Source organism: Polyodon spathula, chromosome 7 (assembly GCF_017654505.1).
Source record: "Polyodon spathula isolate WHYD16114869_AA chromosome 7, ASM1765450v1, whole genome shotgun sequence".
In the NCBI taxonomy this organism is placed as follows: Eukaryota; Metazoa; Chordata; class Actinopteri; order Acipenseriformes; family Polyodontidae; genus Polyodon; species Polyodon spathula.
Genome location: NC_054540.1, coordinates 21,843,431 through 21,863,489, shown reverse-complemented (window position 1 = coordinate 21,863,489; position 20,059 = coordinate 21,843,431). Strand labels below are relative to the sequence as shown.

General features: G+C 36.2%; 1 protein-coding gene across 2 annotated transcripts; it reads left to right on the top strand.

Moving 5' to 3' along the window:
- Positions 1–78: 78 nt before the first annotated feature.
- On the top strand, positions 79–19,775 carry LOC121318345 (bromodomain-containing protein 1-like). Of its 2 annotated transcripts, XM_041254902.1 has the most exons (13): positions 81–383; positions 1,878–3,238; positions 3,512–3,668; positions 5,304–5,435; positions 6,503–6,631; positions 7,526–7,838; positions 9,376–9,633; positions 12,155–12,652; positions 12,895–13,021; positions 17,852–17,979; positions 18,379–18,488; positions 18,814–18,968; positions 19,119–19,775. In XM_041254902.1, the coding sequence occupies exons 2-13, from the start codon at positions 1,890–1,892 to the stop codon at positions 19,300–19,302; spliced, it is 3,540 nt and encodes a 1,179-aa protein (XP_041110836.1). In that variant the 5' UTR covers positions 81–383; positions 1,878–1,889; the 3' UTR covers positions 19,303–19,775. The 2 variants fall into 2 exon arrangements, with proteins under 2 accessions (XP_041110837.1, XP_041110836.1); XM_041254903.1 differs by lacking the exons at positions 17,852–17,979; positions 18,379–18,488; positions 18,814–18,968; positions 19,119–19,775 and adding an exon at positions 13,388–13,568 and having other exon boundaries at positions 79–383.
- The last annotated feature ends 284 nt before the right edge of the window (positions 19,776–20,059 follow it).

Genomic DNA, 20,059 nt, shown 5'->3' with positions numbered 1-20,059 from the left:
TACTTCCTAACACCGCACCAATAAGGCATTAGTCTGTCTTCACGTACCACTGCCGTAAAGGCGTGATTGCGTAGAATGCGTAGCGGGTGGAACCTCCAGTGCAACCGCATTGTTGTTTGGGAGAAAGGTTGTTGGTTTTTAGAAATTGGACACTTCGATTTACGAATGGTCCTTTTTAGTAGTAACTACGTGCCGAGAACAAGAACGACTTTACAAACTGATACAGTCGTCACGGAAACCGTACTGTTTTCTCTACAGAAACAATTTAAGCCTTTCTCGAGCGGCGCCCGTTGGATCAGATTGTGCGGAATCACAGCCACTCCGCGGGCCACATCGCCATTGCTTTAACTGCTGCCGCTGTCTGCAGAACAAAACATTGAAAAGTAAGAGTTATTTACTTGTTATTTTCAATCCGCTATACAGTACTGCTTTTCTTAATAGAAAAAAATCAAATAAAGCAAAGAAAGTTGGTCTCTATGTAAATGGTAAGGCTTTTCTTTTTTATGCATAGGGTGCTTGTTTTGTTGGACGCCATGTTTGCCTTTTCTGGTTTTATTATTGTCAACTGTCTCATCGCTCTAGGCCGCTGGCAGACTCCGATTGTGTATCTCGATAAAACTGTTAGTTGAAAGAGGATATACTGTTACACTTTGTTTCTGCCTGGGTTAGGCACCAACAGTACTCCCTATGAAGGCAAGAATACAATAGTTACACTGTAATGTTGCTATGTCCCATTGATTCAAACAGGCCCGGGAAAGAGTTCGGTGCGGACGTCACAGAGCTGGGCATTATTCCAGGACAACTACTATTTACATGGGAAGTTCCAGGTTTTAAGTCAGTTTAAACGCAGGTTTTGAATGAGACCTAAACAATGTGTTTGGCGAATTACTTGTACCTTTTGACTAGTCAGCATTTTTGGGAATTGCTTGTACCTTTTGATTATTCAACATTTTTGGGAACTGCTCGAACGCATTAAAGTGGTACATCACACAAGGAAGCATGACATTTTGTTCTGTTCTATTCTAAATGAATGGGGATTTGTTTGTTTGTTTTTTTCCATAAATTGATGTTAATTTTGGAAACTAACAGTTGGCTGGCATGGAATAATAGAATTGTCTCCCGTTTGAATCAACATCATTCAGTTATGGTAGAACTGACTCCAGTACAAGCTTCCTTCAAACAAGTATGTCAATAGTTGTGGTGGTTGTATTTGTTGTGTTATAGTTCTGGTGTCAAACCATATACACAAATTGTAATATAATATTGTGGCTTGTTTTAAGTTTGATTACTACACTAGTAATAACAGTAATTTGAGCCAAAATGATATTGCACTATTAGTTGTATTTTCTGTTGCCTTAGATACATTAAAACCAGTATTTGATTAAATGTCAGCAAAATGTAATATTTCATGAGACACCCATTCCCATTAAATCTGTCTACGTTATATTTGTCACAGTCAGTGTTTTAGTAAAGTCCTGGATAGCATTGGAGTTAATTTAATATCCATCACCTTTTGAATGTAAACATCAATCTGTCTCTACTTTCACCTGAAGAGACCTCTGAGGTCTTGAAAGCTTGTGATTAATTGTTTTGTTACTCCAATAAAAGGTAACAACTCTCCTTCTCTATATATTAACATTCATGAGTGTATAAATAACTACTGAATTTAAAATCTAATAAACTGTCTTTAATTTAGAATTGTAAAATATTGCTTGATAATAAAAAGTAATGATGCTGGCGTTAATTTTTTGTTAAAGGAAGTAATGTGGATCCATCCAGAAAATGGGGACAGTTATTGGCAATTGTCACATGACAAGTGATTCTCTTAAGTAACTACAATATTGCTTACATGTCTCCTGACTTTTTTTTTCTTCTAGATTATATCCAACATGAAAAGAAAAGGGCGTCATCATCGAGTGTCTACGACAAGGCGTTCAACTTCTCCTTGCAATATCAAGAACTCTCCCACACGGGAAACACTGACATATGCCCAGGCTCAGAGGATGGTAGACATGGAGATTGATGGTCGTCTACACAGAGTCAGTATTTTTGACACTTTAGAGATAATTTCAGAGGATGACCTTACAGCACAAGAGCTAACTGAATGTAAGAGCAATAAGGAAAACAGCCAACGGCCAGCTCTGGTAAGATCCAAAAGACTTAAAAACAATAATTTAAAAAAGAAGAATGTTGTTCCACCAAATGCACATGGTGTACCAGTATCATCTAGTACTCTCCCAGAACCCAACATTCGTATTGTGGACTACAACCCACCTGTAGCTCCTCGGAGACCCCCCTCATATTACACGTTTATTGAGAAATCTTCTGATGAACTTGATAAAGAGGTAGAGTATGATATGGACGAGGAGGATTATGCATGGCTAGAACTTATCAATGAAAAACGCAGAAGTGAGGGGCTGAGTGTTGTTTCTCAGAATGTATTTGAGTTCCTCATGGACAGATTTGAAAAGGAATCTTTCTTTGAAAGCCAGAACCAAGGAGATCCCCAGTCTCTCATTGATGAAGATGCAGTATGTTGCATTTGTATGGATGGTGAATGCCAGAACAGCAATGTCATTTTATTTTGTGACATGTGTAATTTAGCAGTGCATCAAGAGTGTTATGGAGTTCCATACATCCCAGAGGGGCAATGGCTTTGCCGGCATTGCTTGCAGTCTCCTTCCCAGCCTTTAGACTGTATACTTTGTCCCAACAAGGGTGGTGCATTGAAAAAGACGGATGATGATCGTTGGGGACATGTAGTTTGTGCCCTGTGGGTACCTGAAGTGGGTTTTGCTAACACTGTTTTTATTGAGCCAATTGATGGTGTAAGGAATATTCCTCCAGCAAGGTGGAAGTTGACATGCTATCTCTGTAAACAAAAAGGAGATGGTGCTTGCATTCAGTGCCATAGAGCAAACTGTTACACAGCATTTCATGTGACTTGTGCTCAAAAAGCAGGCCTTTACATGAAAATGGAACCTGTAAAAGAAGTAATAGAGGCTGGAACAACTTTCTCTGTGAAAAAGACTGCCTATTGTGATGCACACACTCCAACAGGCTGTGTAAGGAGACCGCTGACAATTTATGAGGAAGCCAAAACAAAAAATGGACATTGTCAAAAAACAGCTAGGACCAGATTAAAAGGAAGGCATAAAAACAAGAAGAGTAAAAAAGTTTTAGCTGAACCACTCGGAGCTGTTCCTACAGTATCTGTACCAAGTATCCCATCTCAAAGGTGAGTTTAAGCATATAAAAATAGTGGATTACTGTCTGTTAATATATTTTTAATTCTTACCAAGCGTTTTGTTTCCTAACATTGTGCAACATGGAGTATAGTAGTATCTCTGAATAATTAAGACATAGGCAAAATGTGTCCGTTAAGTATAGTGGTACGATCAGTCCCACAGATAGTCCATGCCTCATGTTTATGAGATTACTGGCGTTTTCACCCATCTATTTTGTTAATTGAATGTATCTTCTGAGTTTGAACCAGTTTTCTTACTTTTAGGTTGAACAAAATTCTCAATCAAGTTGCTGTGCAGAGAAAGAAACTGTTTATAGAACGTATTTTGAATTACTGGACACTGAAAAGGCAGTCAAGAAATGGTGTGCCATTGCTACGGCGTTTACAGTCAAATTTACAGTCACAACGAAATGCACAGCAGGTAAGTAAATTTGGATCACGATAACTACAGTAATCCGTCACGTATCCACCCATCACATATCCGCCCTAGCTGTTTATCTGACTTGATCAACCTCTTCAGCAACATTAGTTTAGTATTGAACAGACATGATTAGTTCAGATATTGTAGATCTTATCAAAGTGTTTGTACATTGTTATACCTGATTCGTGCAGTGCCATTGCTGGTAGTGTCATGTGAGCTGTGCACTGTGTTGATGTGTAATAAGTCCTGTTTGCCTGCGGGGCATATAAACTTCAACCTCCGCCTCGAATGCACTTCCACACAGCAGATGGCTACGCTATCATAAGTGTTAATACCCTTTATCTTTATAAACAAGGAATTCAGGAGAGCTCCATAATTAAGTTGAATCTGAAAACAATAATTGTGTGAATTTATTAATTGTTACAGCTGTGTATAATGGTACTTAACCCTTTGCAGTCCATTTGTTCAGCACCTGTCAGGCTCGTCAGGTCTCATTTATTTTCACATGCGCTGTTTTAAAAGTAATTTTATTCACAGTAAAACAGGTTTAAAAGGCACTGCATATCAAAAGGACACTCGGTAATGAATCTCCAGCCCTGTCCCACTCCTTGATCACTGCATTCATTACATATCTCTTCATAGTAGTGCATACTGATAAATCATTTCCTGATAACTTGATTTTAGGGCAGCAATGAAGGGTACATTTTGACCTTCGAAGGTTTGGAACACATTACAGAAGGAAGGTTCGAACCTTCGATGGTACTAATTTGCATAATTTACTGGTGACGTCAATATAGCTACTTGTTTGATTGAAATTCCTATTATTTATAGGTAAGCCGTATAAATGGAATAAAACATTCATATAGTTTAAAAATACATTATGTAGAACAGTAGTCATGTTTTTATAATTTAAATAAAAATAAAAACATGTTTATTTACATGTATAAAAAAGGCCAACAAGATGCTTGGATATATTGTAAAAAGTGTCGAATGTAAATCAAGGGAAGTAATGTTAAAGCTGTACAATGCATTAGTAAGACCTCATCGTGAATATTGTGTTCAGTTCTGGTCACCTCACTACAAAAAGGATATTGCTGCTCTAGAAAGAGTGCAAAGAAGAACAACCAGAATTATTCTGGATTTAAAATGCATGTCATATGCAGACAGGCTAAAATAATTGAGTCTGTTCAGTCTTGAATAAAGAAGACTACGCTGCGACCTGATTCAAGCATTAAAAATTCTAAAAGGTATTGACAGTGTCGACACAAGGGACATTTTCGACGTGAAAAAAGAAACAAGGACCAGGGGAGGGGTCACAAATGGAGTGCTTTGGATAATATACCCTGCTCATATACAGCATCTGCACATATACAGCTGCTAGGTATAAAGATTTGACTGGATTTTAATACCACAACCTTTTTTGTTTAAGTAAAACTCATTATACAAATAAAAAATATATAATTTTGCATGTGGGTGACATTTAACCCTTTGCAGTCCATTTATTCAGCGCTTGTTAGGTCCAGTTTTTTTTTCACACATGCTCTTTATTTTACACACGCTTATTATTCCAGCACATAATATACAATATAAACAGTCTGAAATTACTAATTTTTTTTTGGTCTTTGTTTTCTGAAGAGGGAAGATAATGAGGAAAGCAGTGCTTTGAAAGAACAATTGAAGTACTGGCACAGGCTTCGCCATGACCTTGAGAGGGCACGCTTATTGGTGGAGTTAATTCGTAAACGAGAGAAATTAAAGAGAGAAGAGGTAAACATTTGTTTGGTTTCTGGTGTACATATATATTGCAAGGAAGTGGCTACATCAGCATTACATTTTTACACTTCACAGCTTCTGTTCTTTGCAGATTTTCTCTGGACCCCACAGGCAGGGGCAAGAAAAGTAACACATTGAAGTCTTGGAAATGTGCAATACTACAAGTAATTAAATGTACTGTAATACTGGGATTGGCATGTGGCAATGCATTGATTGTCCTGAGCCATTTCCAGGAATGACACGTGTCTATGAGTGACACCTGCTACAATCAGTCAGGAGTTTGCCATGTATCGTTCAGAATTGTATGTATATCTACCAAAGCAACTTCATAAGAGATGACAGAAAAATACAGGATTACAGCTCAAATTAAAATTCTTAGGGCAACAGCTTTAACAGATATGATAAACACATTTTTACAGTAAAAGCTCCAAGTTATGGCAGATGTCAGTCCCTGCAGTGGTGCATGGAATTAGCTTTGCTTGTGTAAGCTGTTGTTGCATATGTGTTCAGTTTGATCTTTATGCACAATTATGCCATTCTATGAATTCTGGTCAACCATTTTGTTGCAGTAACTAAATAAAATATTGACCAAAGTGTTTGGTTGTACTATGCTGTACACATCATGAGTTAAAACAAGGAAGGAATACGTACAAAGATCATGAATTAATTTATGTATGTGCCATTTGTTTTATATGGAAGCAGTGTGGTCCAGTGGTTAAAGTCCAGTGCTTGTAACCAGAAGGTGACCAGTTCAAATCCCTCCTCTGCCACTGACTGATTCACTGTGTGACCCTGAGCAAGTCACTTAATCTCCTTGTGCTCCATCCTGCGGATGAGATGTTAAGTCAATGTCCTATTGTAAGTGACTCTGCATATAATGCACAGTTCACAGCCTACCTCTGTAAAGTGCTTTGTGATGGTGGTCCACTGTGAAAGGCACTATATAAAATAGATATTGTTATTACAAAGGGGATGTATGGATTGTGTGGCTTGATATTGCTGTTCTTTTTCTGCTTACAATTGTATATTTTAAATTCATTTGATGCATTATTTTTCTACAGATCAAGGTTCAGCAGGTTGCCATGGAGCTACAGTTGATACCTTTCACTGTTCTTCTTCGGTCAGTGCAAGATCAGCTTGAAGAAAAAGATACTGCCAGGATTTTTGCACAGCCAGTGAACCTCAAAGAGGTATGTTTCTGGAAATGTGCATCTGTCACTTGTGGCAATAAGAACAAAATAATAAAATGGTTTCAAAAGAAAAAATGTGTTACTACCTATTTTATGTAGTTTCAAGGAAAATACACAAAGTATTTTAAAAACCTTTTATTAACAACAAGATGCTCGGATATATTTTATTTAGTTGTGCAATTAGGAACTTTAACAATTGAACAAACTATAAAAAGTAAGAAAAGTAAAAAAGGATGAGTGAGGAGTATATTTCTGTGGCATACTCCATCACTAAATTCTTGTAGTTCACATTTAGGGGATGCCACAGTGATAAATAATTTGCTTTATTAATGTATTAATTTTAAGATTGAGTAATTTAGTTGGTATGTAACTGTTCACAAACCACCATTTCCAACATCCTTAAATTTACAGTTTGGAGGTACTGTAGAGCTACAACTACGGTACAAAAATCATTTTTCCATAAATCAACAAAGAGAAAATCAAATTCAATTTTTTTTTTTTTTTTTTTTTAAATTGCCAACCGTTTTTTTTTTTTGTAACTGTTTAGGAATAGACCTATTTCTTTGGATTCTGTTTCATCCAGAATTTAAATCAATGTGTTCGTTTTCATAAATTCATTGAAAACTAACAAAAGTAAATGTAATAGAACAATTGCTTATAAAAAAAAGTACCAGTAATTCTAATTTATCCAACACTTTGTACAGTATTTATGTATGAAATTAAACAAAACAATACTGAAATACACAATTTTTTTTCTACAAACTAGAATTATGTAGGATAAGCTGTGTTCTTAAAATGTTTGTACAAATTATATGGTATATTTTTAAGTTAATCAGAATTCAAGCAGGTTTTCAAGACATGCCTATTTTTTTTGTTTTTGTTTTTACACTTCAGGTTTCTGATTACTTGGACCATATCAAACATCCAATGGATTTCTCTACAATGAGAAAAAGGATAGAAGCTCAAGGATATAAAAACCTGGATGAATTTGAAGAGGATTTCAACCTTATTATTGAAAACTGTATGAAGTATAATGCCAAGGACACAATATTTTACAGAGCAGCTGTTCGATTAAGAGATCAGGGGGGTGCTATTCTGAGGCAAAGCCATCGTGATGCTAAACGTATTGGATTTGATTATGAAACAGGAATGTACTTATCTGAACCACCAAAGATTGAACCACCTCTGCCTTTTTCCTGGGAAGATGGTAATTTTTTATTCTATGCTGATTTTTTCATAATCCTTGATTGTTCTCGTAAATAGATTCGTACAAAGTCTGTAATGTTGATATCTTAATACCTACCAATCTACAACTACATTGATTTAATGGGCATTCTCATGTAGGGATGGGGCGGTATAACATTTGCATAGTACGATAACCGTGAAATAAACAAATAAACGTGTTATTGGATTTATACCTACACATCACGACATTGTACAAGTAAGTTTACAATGATTATTACACTTGGAGTTTGTAAAAAAAAAAAAAAAAAAAAAAAATTTCTTCACTTAACTAAGAAAATTGGAATACTGTTATAACTTGTTTAAGCAAAACTACGTTGATAATAAGTTGGCTGTCCTGCTGCAGTCGCGGGTCTGTACTACTTTTATTTAAGACATTTATCATGTTCTAGCGCAGATTTCGGCAGCTCTGCACATTGATGCACACAATCGCGGCGATGCGCTGTAGACGTCACTCAACACCCACAGAAATCTGTGCAGATTGTGCATACCCCAGCACAGCTTTGAAATGTTACTGTGGGATGCTGGCTGCGACTGTGAACCAAAGTGATGATGCAAAGGTCACAAGTGACCTGCTAATCGTAATGCAAATAACCACTAAAACTACTGCTGCCACCTTGTTAACAGAGGCGAACAACATTTTATCATTATACAATAAAGCCGTGAACAAATAAATAATAAATAAATAATTTAAACAAACATAATGTACTATCTGTGATAAGTGATGTCTAATTTTACAATAAAGGTAATGTTAATCAATTACATTAAACTGACTTTTGATAATACAGACAAATGTAAACATAGGACGTTGAAAAATGTATGCTGTGTTGCAAGGTTTGGAGAAGGCGTTTCTCTAAAAGCTGCATGTAACATCAGAAAGACGGCAGCCAAGAGCAGCCGGCGCAGCAAGCTCTGGGTAGCGGAACGCAGCAGTTGAAACGTGTGTTGTGTCTTTGACGGTTTCCTTCAAAACCGTTATTGAAGTAGTGTTAGTTCACGAAAAGATCTTCCTCACACTTTGCTAAGGCTGCAAGTACCATTGCTTGATTTAGATGAAGCGTGTTTGCAGTTGAAAAATGCGTTAACTGTTGTATAAACGAATTACGATAATTGCGCTGTAGAATAAAAGGAACTGTATGTATCAATACCGTAATGTACCTAAACCGCAGAAAACCGGTATACGAACCCATCCCTAGTCTAATTTCCATTGTCTCACTTATACATACTATTTCACTTCATACTCGTGCTTCTTAAAATATAGACTTTTAATTTGATCCTATCAATTCTGCATAGCCTAGTGTCTAGTATGTATTATACACCTGAGATAGCTACTTGTCTGTCTAGAGAATTGCTTATCCAATTGAACTTGGTTACAACATTATTTCCCACAAGTTATTTGCAGTCTGTAAGGCAATATTAGGTAGTCCAAAATAAGTTTGTAATTAGGGTCTCCGGCAGCTGTTTTACTAATATACTTGTTTCTTGCTTTTTTGTCTCCTCAGTGGACAAACTCCTAAATCCAGCAAACAGAGTACACATGTCCTTGGAAGAACAGCTCAAAGAACTACTTGAAAAACTTGACTTGACCTGTGCAATGAAATCAAGTCCATCTCGGAGCAAACGCTTAAAATTATTAAAGAAAGAAATATATAATGTGCGATACGAACTTAGCCTGCAGAAAACTCAATCCAAGCAACCAGAGCTGAGCACAACTTGTGTTGAAGATAGTACACCTTTAGAGCAAAATCTCGAGGAAGATGGTATGTATAAATACTTGCAGAGGGCCATTTCAAAATGTACTTCAGTTCTGCTTTTCTCTGTTAAATTTTAGTGTCATTTAATTACTGTTTTTCATGGACTTCCTTTTTTCTTGTAAGTTAGGGGCTAGATTCCTGAAGTTTCATGTATTACAGAATCTCTACTGTGGAAAGGAAGACATAGTTTCTGTTACTAACACTGTTTCCAGTGGGTCAAATCCACTAAGTTCTATTGTGCAACAAACATAATGTTAGGAATATGTTACAGTATCAAATATGTACTAAATATATATTTTTAGTTTTTTGTAATTTTAATGTATACGTTAATACACACATTAACACAATTGTGGCCACTCCATTGTGTTTCTCAGGGCTTGCACTGCTCATAGAGACTGAGTAACGCTTCTGAGTTTGACCAGCCATGTAGATGTTTACATTGTCAGGATACTCACACATCGTCTGTACATCTGACAAAATGTTCTTACAGGCATTTAGATCTCTTATTGGCTTGCGGTGGTGACTTGATTATATATATATATATATATATATATATATATATATATATATATTTTTTTTTTTTTTTTCTTTTAAGGCATCTGCCATTTGTTTCTTGTTCATTGATACTAACCAGGGTGTCTGCTGGCTGCTATGTCTTGCCCTCTTCTTATTACAATCTAGTTTTGAGAACAATTTCATTGTTTTAAAATATTTATCATGTCCCGAGTCGTCATTTAAATTTGTGGTAATTCCGTTAAATAAAAAGTACTTCGTTCGGCCACTGTAGGAGACAACCGAAAATGTTGGTTGAGGCAGTTTTATTTGGACAGATGCTCTTGGAAAAACTAAGTAAATTAAATTCCTTATCTATACTGCAATAACTGTTGCAGTTTAATTTCTTTAAAGCAATATAGCCAGTGATGCAGCAACAATAAGTAAAGAAAACCTAACAAAGTAAAAGCAGACAAACTTTTCACCCAGTGGCTTCATGCTATGAAGACATTAACTGAAATGTTTGTCTACTTGACTTGGTTTTTTAAAACTTTTACCTTTTTAGACAGTTTCAATTTCACATTATACATTGTTGACAAGTACTTTTAACTGTTAAAGTCCAGCCCCTCCGCACCCCACCCCTTGTTCGCTGTATTTAACATATCTCTTCATAGATCCTCTCCTGATCACTCGTTTTATCACCAAACTCCTCAATAATGCGATCCAAGTCATTGTTTTATTACTATAACACTCTTTCCTCAACTGCAGACACACTCTTCTCTCGCACTCACTGTGTCTAACACCTGCGCACAAAGCTCCTCTCTCACTCACATTCTTCTTTCTCACTTGATGTCAAAGAAAATACATTTTAGTTAATTTGAATAGTGCAATATCTGATCATAGTACAGGCCACGAATCAGGCTTTCGAGGGCCACACGTGGCCTGTATACTTGGAGCAGCAATAAAACTTCATTTTCCATGTGTTAATCGTGTTTTTGTGTAAATGCAGTGCCTGGAAATACAGTTTGGCTCTATGTTCACTCCAGTGTTGCACAACGGCTGCAGTAGTTTTGCATGATGTCATGAAATCCATTTCGACCATCTGATATGTTTACAAACACATGCGCAGTAATTCTCTTGTTTTCAGATTTTGTAAAATACAGATAAAGAAGACGACGCCAATAGCAAATAAAATGTTTTCTGAGAACTCGGCATGTAACTTGGTAAACTGTGCTAGTAGGTTCTGTAGACAAAGGGTGCTTATCGACTAGAATTGCCCATTTATCCTGGAAAGGTATCTGTTTCTTTCGATATTCTGTGTCACATACAGTGATTTTATGTTTTGTGTATGGGTATATAAATATACAAAAGTGGCCACTGCAATATTTTAAAATTTAACAAAAGAAAAAATGCAGGATTATGATCATCTAACACAAGGCTGTAGTTACTTGTGCTGTTGCATGAACTCTGACCGTTCCATACCATCTGTAGACAGCTAGTTGTACACCTTCTCTGCATCCTTCTTTACAGTTATCTTGCCTTGCTGTTAATAAATAAGTGTTTTTTAAAAAAAAAAAAAAAACTCTTTCATTTAAAATAATCTCCGCCCAGGCTCCATGGTCATGTTTTGGTCAAAATGCCAGATAATGTAAGATAATGAGTGAGGCCCTCTTAGGGTTGTCAGTGGCAAACTTCTGTTGCACCGCCTGTTTCTTTTGAATAAAAGTGGGGGATTCAAATAAAACGAAATTATGAAAGTTGATATTTCATGATGTTCATTAAATGTTAAATCTCCAAAATTGGTTCATATGACAATCATACTAACCAGAAAACACCAGTAGGATCAATATTGAGTTGGTGTGGCAGAGTTAAGGTTTGCAGCTGTTTAGATCATTAAATTAAAAACACCTGTTTGATAAAGCTTTAGTAATTTGTTTAAGAAATTACACAAAACTCAGGAATAAGTCTTGATAAAGTTCAATATTTACTGCTGCAACTTTCAGTGATTTTCAAGTGTTGTCATTTTGTTTTGCAGGAGACAAGTCAATGCCACCAAATCTAGAACCATCAGATTCTTTGCCACCTCCTTTAAATTTGGACAGTAATTCAGAACCACCTACCCTCAAACCAATTGAACCTAACCCTGAGAACAATAAATTGCATAAACGAGTTAAGTTTGAAAATGAAATGTGTGGCATTTCTCCACCAAAGGAAATGTTTAATGGACACGCTCAAGAACACTTGCTTAAGGACACCGATGTTAGTGTGGTGGCCACATCTACATTAGCGGAGTCCTCAAGTGATGTCAACAGACGAACATCTGTTCTTTTTCGAAAATCTAAAAGCCCAAGTCCTCAAAAACTTGGGAAAATCAGTGATGCACAGCCTAGTTCTCCTCAGCTAGGGACCAAAACATTTTTGTCTGTGGTTATTCCAAGATTGGAGACTCTTCTTCAGCCAAGAAAGAGGTCCCGAAGTGCATGTGGAGACAGTGAAGGTGATGAAGAGTCTCCCATGAAACGTTTTGATTCAGGTAAAATCAAAATGGTAACAAACAATAATATACTGGATATAGTGAATATATGCAACATGTTCAGTTATGTTTTTGTAAGAATATGCTGTTTCCAGATGTTGACTGTTACCAGTAATATTAATTATTAATTTTTGTTGCGAGTAAAAATTGATTTATGGATTATTTATCTATTATTATGTGTTGTCAGTCAGGCCTGCAATATATATTAAAAAAAAAAATAAATGGATCCCTTGTATTTTTAGGACTTACTAATGGTTTCGGAAACGATGAGTGCAAGGAGCTCACTCCATCCAGAAAACTTGAACCCAGACGCAGATGTGCATCAGAATCCAGTATCTCTTCAAGCAGTAGTCTTTTATGCAGCACAAGGTATTTTCTTTCGTACGTTTTTGTTAAATAGCCTAATATCCAACTGCTAATCCTCAGTTTGTCACATGACCTTTTATCATTGCATATGTCTGCAGTGGTTTAAACTAAAATAATACATTCTCCAATTTTACTGTTTTGCTATCTTCACTTTGCTGTGCAAAGTGGACAAAATATGTGTCTGTTTCACTGAGGGTGCACAATCTGTGGCAGAACTTGTGTTGTGTTGCTCACAGAATGGGAGTTAACTGTGACTTATTTTAGCAATAGTCTAACATGTTAAAAAAGAAGAGTAGGGTAATTTTATTTCTAAAATGTAATTCTCTGTCAAGATAGAAATTTTTTTTTTTTTTCCGCATTTATCCGCAGGAAACGGATTCCTAGCATCCCTGCTGATAAGTAGAGGAACTCCTATTTTGTTGATGGTTGCCTTCCTTTGAGATGCCACCTCATACATAGACATCATGGGTCAATTGCAACCTTCCATTTAAACCATTATTACCCTTTCATGGGGATGAACATCCCCGACGATGGGGATTTAGTGGAGGCTCCCCTAAGTACGAACATACGTCCATTCGTATGTATGTCACACATTTTTACATATAATTTGAGAACTGGTCAGCCAATTGTGATGACACGTGGTTTGAACAGAAGTCTAGGTCATGGATATTTTTGCTTTAGTTCTGGCCTCTGGTTTGTCTAATCAAGGCACAATCTTCAGAATTGCTTGCCAAATTACATATTTCCATGGACAGTTTTTCCAAATACACTCATTTCATGGTACTGACTCCTGATTAGTTGAGTAATTGATGGGTATACTGTATAACTGGTGTGGTCGGGGGACGGGACGACTTATTTCAGCTGTGAATTATGGCTTTCTATCTCTGTCTGTCTATATATAATTTGAAAAAATACACATAGCAGATATTTTTTCTTCAGTCTCTTAAATTGTAACAAAACTTGATCAAAAGAATTGTATTTTATTTAAACACGTTTTGCTGACAGCAGTGTATCACATCGTCGGATCGAAAACGCACGATGTACGCCAAAACAACAAAACCTGTGAATATTCCTAAAATTCACGGTTTGCTTAAGTCTTGCTATATTCATGTGCATTCACTGCACGTTCAGCATGCCAAGATGTGGCTATAAAATTGGAGAGTTCTCAGCTTGCAGGTCTTATTGGTGTTCACTGTAGACACATTTGAAGTTATGCCTAGATTTACCGATGCTCAATGGAATAGTGCTGTTGGACATTTGAAAGCCAACAAATCTCGGTCCGCCGTGGTACGATGTCGGAATGTTTCCAATAGCACTATTTGACGAATTTGGCACCGATTCCAGCAACGTGGAACAGCAATTGATCACCCAATATCCGATAGACCAAATGTGACAACAGCAGCCCAGGACAGATTTTTACGCCTACGTCATTTACGTGACAAGTTCACCACTGCAATCTCTACATCATCTGCAGTACCAGGAATGCGTAGAATTTCCGACCAGACTGTTAGAAACCACCTACGGGAAGCAGGTATCCGAGCAAGGCCAGTTAGAGGAGTGATTCATACACCGCAACTTTGTTCACTACGACTTCATTGGTGTCATAGTCGCAGAGTATGGCCCATACAAAGATGGAGGAATGTGGTGTTCAGTGATGAATCCAGATTTCTGATTCAACATGCAGATGGAAGAGCCCTGGTATACAGACGAGGTCATGAACGTTTTGCGGCCAACTGTGCACGACAGGTTGACAGATTTGGTGGTGGTCATGATGTGTGTGGCAGTCTCAGACAGTGGCAGAACCAACCTTGTTCATGTTCAAGGCAACTTGACAGCTCATACGGCCTCATGTGATCCCATTCGTGAACCATCGTACGTAATTTCCCAGCATGACAATGCACGACCTCACACAGCCCAGGCCACCACAGCTTTCCTCACTCAGAACAATTTTAAAGTGCTTCCCTGGCCGTCTCGACTACCAAATCTGAACCCCATTGAGCATTTGTGAGACGAGCTTGGTCAACGTGTGCGACGTCACCCCGAGCCACAGACGTTAACAAGGACTTTTCCAGGCACTTGAGCAAGACTGAGTTGCCATTCCCTGACATGTTATCCAGGCTCTGATTCAATCCATAGGCAGGAGATGTCAGGCTGTCATCGATGCCAATGGTGGGCGTGCTTGTTATTAATTTCTGTTTTTCCTTGAACTTTGTTTGACCTTTGAAAATGACTTTATTGAATGTCTTAATGATTTCTGTACAGGTTAAGGTTCTTTGGAACTGTCTATTTTACTGTGCAAACTGCCATACTAATGCTATAAAAAGTGCATTCAAAATACCTATGCATTTCTTTTTTTATATATATTACACACACATTCTGTTAGTCTGATGGATGTTTATTATTAGGGCTGTATTTTCTAAAAATAGGCATTTGAAGATGTTTCACAATTTAAACATCACTGATTAACAAATAAATGTGAAACAGAGAGGTAAAATGTCCCCCACCCCTTGTACTGGTCAGAGCAGTTTTTAGCAGAAATATTTCCGATCTTTGCTGCAGCTGGTGTCTTTTATTGATATGTTGAAGGAGTTGTGCAGCTCTAGGTAGTGTGTTCAATCATTTACCACATAAACCACCTGCCAGGTTCCTAAATGCAGTGTAAGATAGTTTGGAAATAAGGCAATTTTGGCTGTATTTTTTATTTATTTATTGTGACAGTTTGCACAGCAATGAGTACATTTCAGGGAGTAATTCACTCTGCAATGCAACATTTTTTTTTATAGATGCATTCATTTGGTGGAATTTAATTGTGTGTTTTTTTTATTTATATTTTTATAAAAATACCAGTTATACAGTATATCTTAAACACCATTTCATGATACTGACAATAATGTGGTGTTTGTATTTGGTAGGTGATAAATCTGATATCTTGGTACTAAATTGGTATGTTCCACAACAATCTTGAAAGCATATTGGTCTAAATCAGGGGTTGTCAAACTGAGGCGGACCTCTCTAGGAGTGGTGCAGACAGTGCCTGTCCCTGCCACCTCGTTCTGTTTCATTAAAGATGCAGCACTCTGACGCTGTAACGTTCAGGCTTTTAGTTTAGAGCGATTCAGATAATACCCAGGCACCAGAGGCTAATATGTCATCAGCTGGGCTGAATTTGTTATAACACAATTGTTCAAGATTTAAAGCAGAGCTGCATAAAAAAAAAAAGTGCTTACCTTCTAAAAACTCACTACACAGATAACTAGTACATTCCCAAAGAACTATCTGAAACAACCACCACCCACACCCACAGAAGCAGCCACACGTACACATGTATTTATGCCAATGTAAGATCATACTCCCTTGTCATAAAAATTAACTTGTAATGCTGTGTGAATATAACAGGAAATGCACACAAGAGCGTCTGGGGATCCAAAACAGTAATGCATAAGTATTCTTCAGTTTTGTATAAATGTGTGTTAAACTTTAATTTAGTTTCTTTAGTATAACATGAAGACTTCAATATGTGTGTTTTGAACGACAATAATAATATAATGCAACTTATCATAGACATAGTCTTAAAAAACATAACATTATTAAATGTTGCAATACATTTAAAAAAAAAAAAAAGGTTTGTCTTCTGTAAGTGTACCATATGTTTATCTCTATTTTGGAAATGGAATTACAGTTGTAAGAAGTACAGGTGATCTGTTATAAACTATATAATAGTAATAGTTGGTAGTGGCCCTGACACAGTTCTTTAGTGTACAGTGCAGAGAAATATTTAACTTAGGGATTTTATATTCAGGGTACTTTTCTGGAGAGAGTTGACAATGCTACAGCTCCATGCAATAACAGAGGTTGTCATCCTGAAGTGGGTATTTAAATATAATGTGAAATTTTAGGTCAGGTTTGCTTGGAAGCTGTGACGATCCACAGCCTCTCCTTATACAAGTTTACCACGTGTGTTTTGCACAATACTTTTGTAGTTTTCGCTAGTCCCACAGTTATACGATGCATTTACCATGGTGTGCCATGTTTATGAATAATATGCTTTACCATTCCTTGCTATTCTTTACATTGCTTACCTAAGCTTTACCATGCTCTCACTGAGGCTTTATTGTACTGCTGTGCTTTTACTATGGGCAACTTTTAGAAGAGTGCAGAAGTGTAGTCTTTTTCATATTACATTTGTTAAGTTTGTCAAGTAAAAAAAAAAAAAAAGGGGGGGGGTTAATAATTTAATTTTCTTAACCAAGGGACGGTTCTCTATCAAGTTTGAGAGCCTGTGGTCTAAATGTAACTGTTATCCAGTGTTGCAAACATTGAGCCAGATTAGGTTATTAATATTCTCATTCAGGTTTGGCTTGGACCAGAAACGCATCATTCCTTCCCTATATAAAACAATAGTTAACATTTTTTGCAGTATAATTACAATTTGAAAGTGTCCTTTTAATTGTTATACATATTTGTATTAGTCCAGTAGATGCATGGGATATTGTATTACTCCAATTGTACATCTACAGAAAATATTAAGGATTCTGTGCAACAAAAAAATTGTTGACATGTATAATGTCAAACAATGTTTTTAGATTCAATGCCACAGAGTAAATAGCGTTAAGTTATTTATTACATTTGTTTTAATATGTATTGCTTCATTCAAATCCATTGCTAAGCAGATGTCTATTTATTGAAACATGGTCACATTTAAACATTAATGATTATTTCTGTTACTTTAACTTGATATGTGGGTAAGAATTCACCACTGGGTTCAACCGGGAACTAAAAATAAAATTTAATGTAATTTTTTTTTTTTTTTTTTTTTTTTAATCCTCCCTCAAGTTTGAGCCTTCCAAAATGTGGGAAAGGAAAACCAGCACTGGTACGAAGAAACACCATTGATGACAAAAATGAATTAATAACTTGCATTGAAACTGGAAACTTTGCTAAAGCAGCAAGAATTGCAGCAGGTATTTATTATAAAGCATCTATCAACTCAAAGCAACATCACAACAAAGGTCTGTCCTGCAAAATTGGTGAAAAATGATAGCCTTCATTATGCATTTATGTTCAGTTGCAAGGCTGCAGTTACAAGCTGTTGTACGTTTTTAATTTCTCACACACCATTTTGAACTTGGCTTTACTTCATTGCAATCGGCTGTTTTGATGCAGTGAGGTAAAGCCTTCATTCACACACAATGAAAAGGTTCATTAACATATGGGCTAAATTGTAGATATACAGCCACATCTGTCTTCTAAAACAATGTTTAATTTGTTATTGTGTGTGTTTAAGTGTATCGTGGAAGAATATTTTTATGTATTGCAGTGAACTCATCATAACTTGATTGTCGTTCTTCCTGCTCTCCTAGAAGTTGGCAACAACAATATGTGGATGCCTGCTAATTCTGCAACTGTTGTCCTGGAACCTCTGAAACTAGTTTGGGCAAAGTGTAGTGGCTATCCCTCCTATCCTGCACTGGTAAGTTAAATCAAAGGAAAATGTAACAATTAAGTTTGTATAGCAGCATTTTATATTAAAAATGTTTTGGCCTTGTCAATCCACATTATTAGTTAATCAGTTTAAATGTTAGGTAGTCCTGATTGGAAAGGGCTAGTTATCACTGTTGCAGGTCTCTCTCTATGTTAATCGTTGGTGCTTCATTTTTACTGGCATAAGTGCAACCCTTGTATTACCAAAATACTAAAACTACTAAATTATTGTTTTGGTTGGGCACTAAATATGGCCATTTCAAAGTACTTGTATAGGCTGTTTTATTTTACTTATTCTCCTTTAATCTTTTTAGATAATAGATCCAAAAATGCCTCGACTTGGTTGTCACCATAATGGTGTGTCCATACCAATACCTCCACTTGATGTTTTAAAAGTAGGAGAACAAATGCACTTCAAGTCTGGAGAGAAACTTTTCCTTGTTCTTTTCTTTGACAACAAGAGAAGCTGGTAAGTGTATACTGTTAAACATTTTAAGAATTTGAATTTTAATAGATTCTGTAACTTTTTATAAAAAATATTTTATCTATCTTATAGTTTTGAGAACAATTAAGTAAGGTAATTAAGTGTTTAATTCTTATGGTTTCTTTGTTTTACCAGGCAGTGGCTTCCTAAATCAAAAATGGTCCCTCTTGGAATTGAGAAAACTATCGACAAGTTAAAAATGATGGAGGGTCGAACCTCCAGCATTCGCAAAGCTGTACAGACCGCCTTTGATCGAGCAATGAATCACCTAAGTCGGGTACGGGGGGAACCAGTTAGTGATTTTAGTGATGTTGATTAAATCGGTGCTAACTTGACATCTTGCCTCATTTGGACTTCTGCTATATTTGGCTGATTACTGTTTCTTAATGAATGTGCTGGAGATCTATTTATCAATTATTGTACTTAGTAACTGCATTCAACTAAGAGCAATACGCTAAAATAGTCACTGCCATTCTTAATTCTGACCTTTTCCATCACTCGCTTGTAGTTGCAAGAACTTTTTTCCTTATCTGAAAATGTAAATGTGTATATTGTCCGAAGCTTTAATTTATTCCATAGACACGGTTCATTCTTTTTTTTTATTATTTGGTACAGTGGATTAACTGTATAAAAAGATATGTACCATATCACCATGTGGGCTTTCCCGGTGCTAAATGCATTGTAAAATCCTACAAACAAATCAAATTCCGAAATAGGGCTACAACATATTGTTAAATATGATTTCAGTAACTGCTGTTTGTTTTTATATCTTGTCTGAGTTACATAAGTTATTGTCTGTTTACTTAAGCTTCTCCAAGTGGCATTAACTAGGGTTTTTTTTTTTTTTTTTTTTTTTTTTATAGTATTATTTATTTTTAGTATTCTCAGTTCTGTATATATTTGTATAGTTTAAATGCTTAATGGGAAAGCTTGAGTAGATGTAAAAACCTGAAGTGTATCATTTTCATTACACCAAATATTTGCTGCCCAGATTATTGTTACTTTTTAATGGACATTTTACATTATTTTTAATTTGTAATATGAATTGTCTAAAGTGTGTATGTGTGTTTTTAGAA

What these genes read in the sequence shown, in the direction of transcription:
- LOC121318345 (XM_041254902.1), top strand. Translation starts at nt 1,890, where the DNA reads ATGAAAAGAAAAGGGCGTCATCATCGAGTGTCTACGACAAGGCGTTCA. An exon ending in AGCAGCAAGAATTGCAGCAG is followed by an intron (nt 17,980 to 18,378) that starts GTATTTATTATA and finishes CTGCTCTCCTAG; the next exon opens with AAGTTGGCAACAACAATATG. An exon ending in ATCCCTCCTATCCTGCACTG is followed by an intron (nt 18,489 to 18,813) that starts GTAAGTTAAATC and finishes TAATCTTTTTAG; the next exon opens with ATAATAGATCCAAAAATGCC.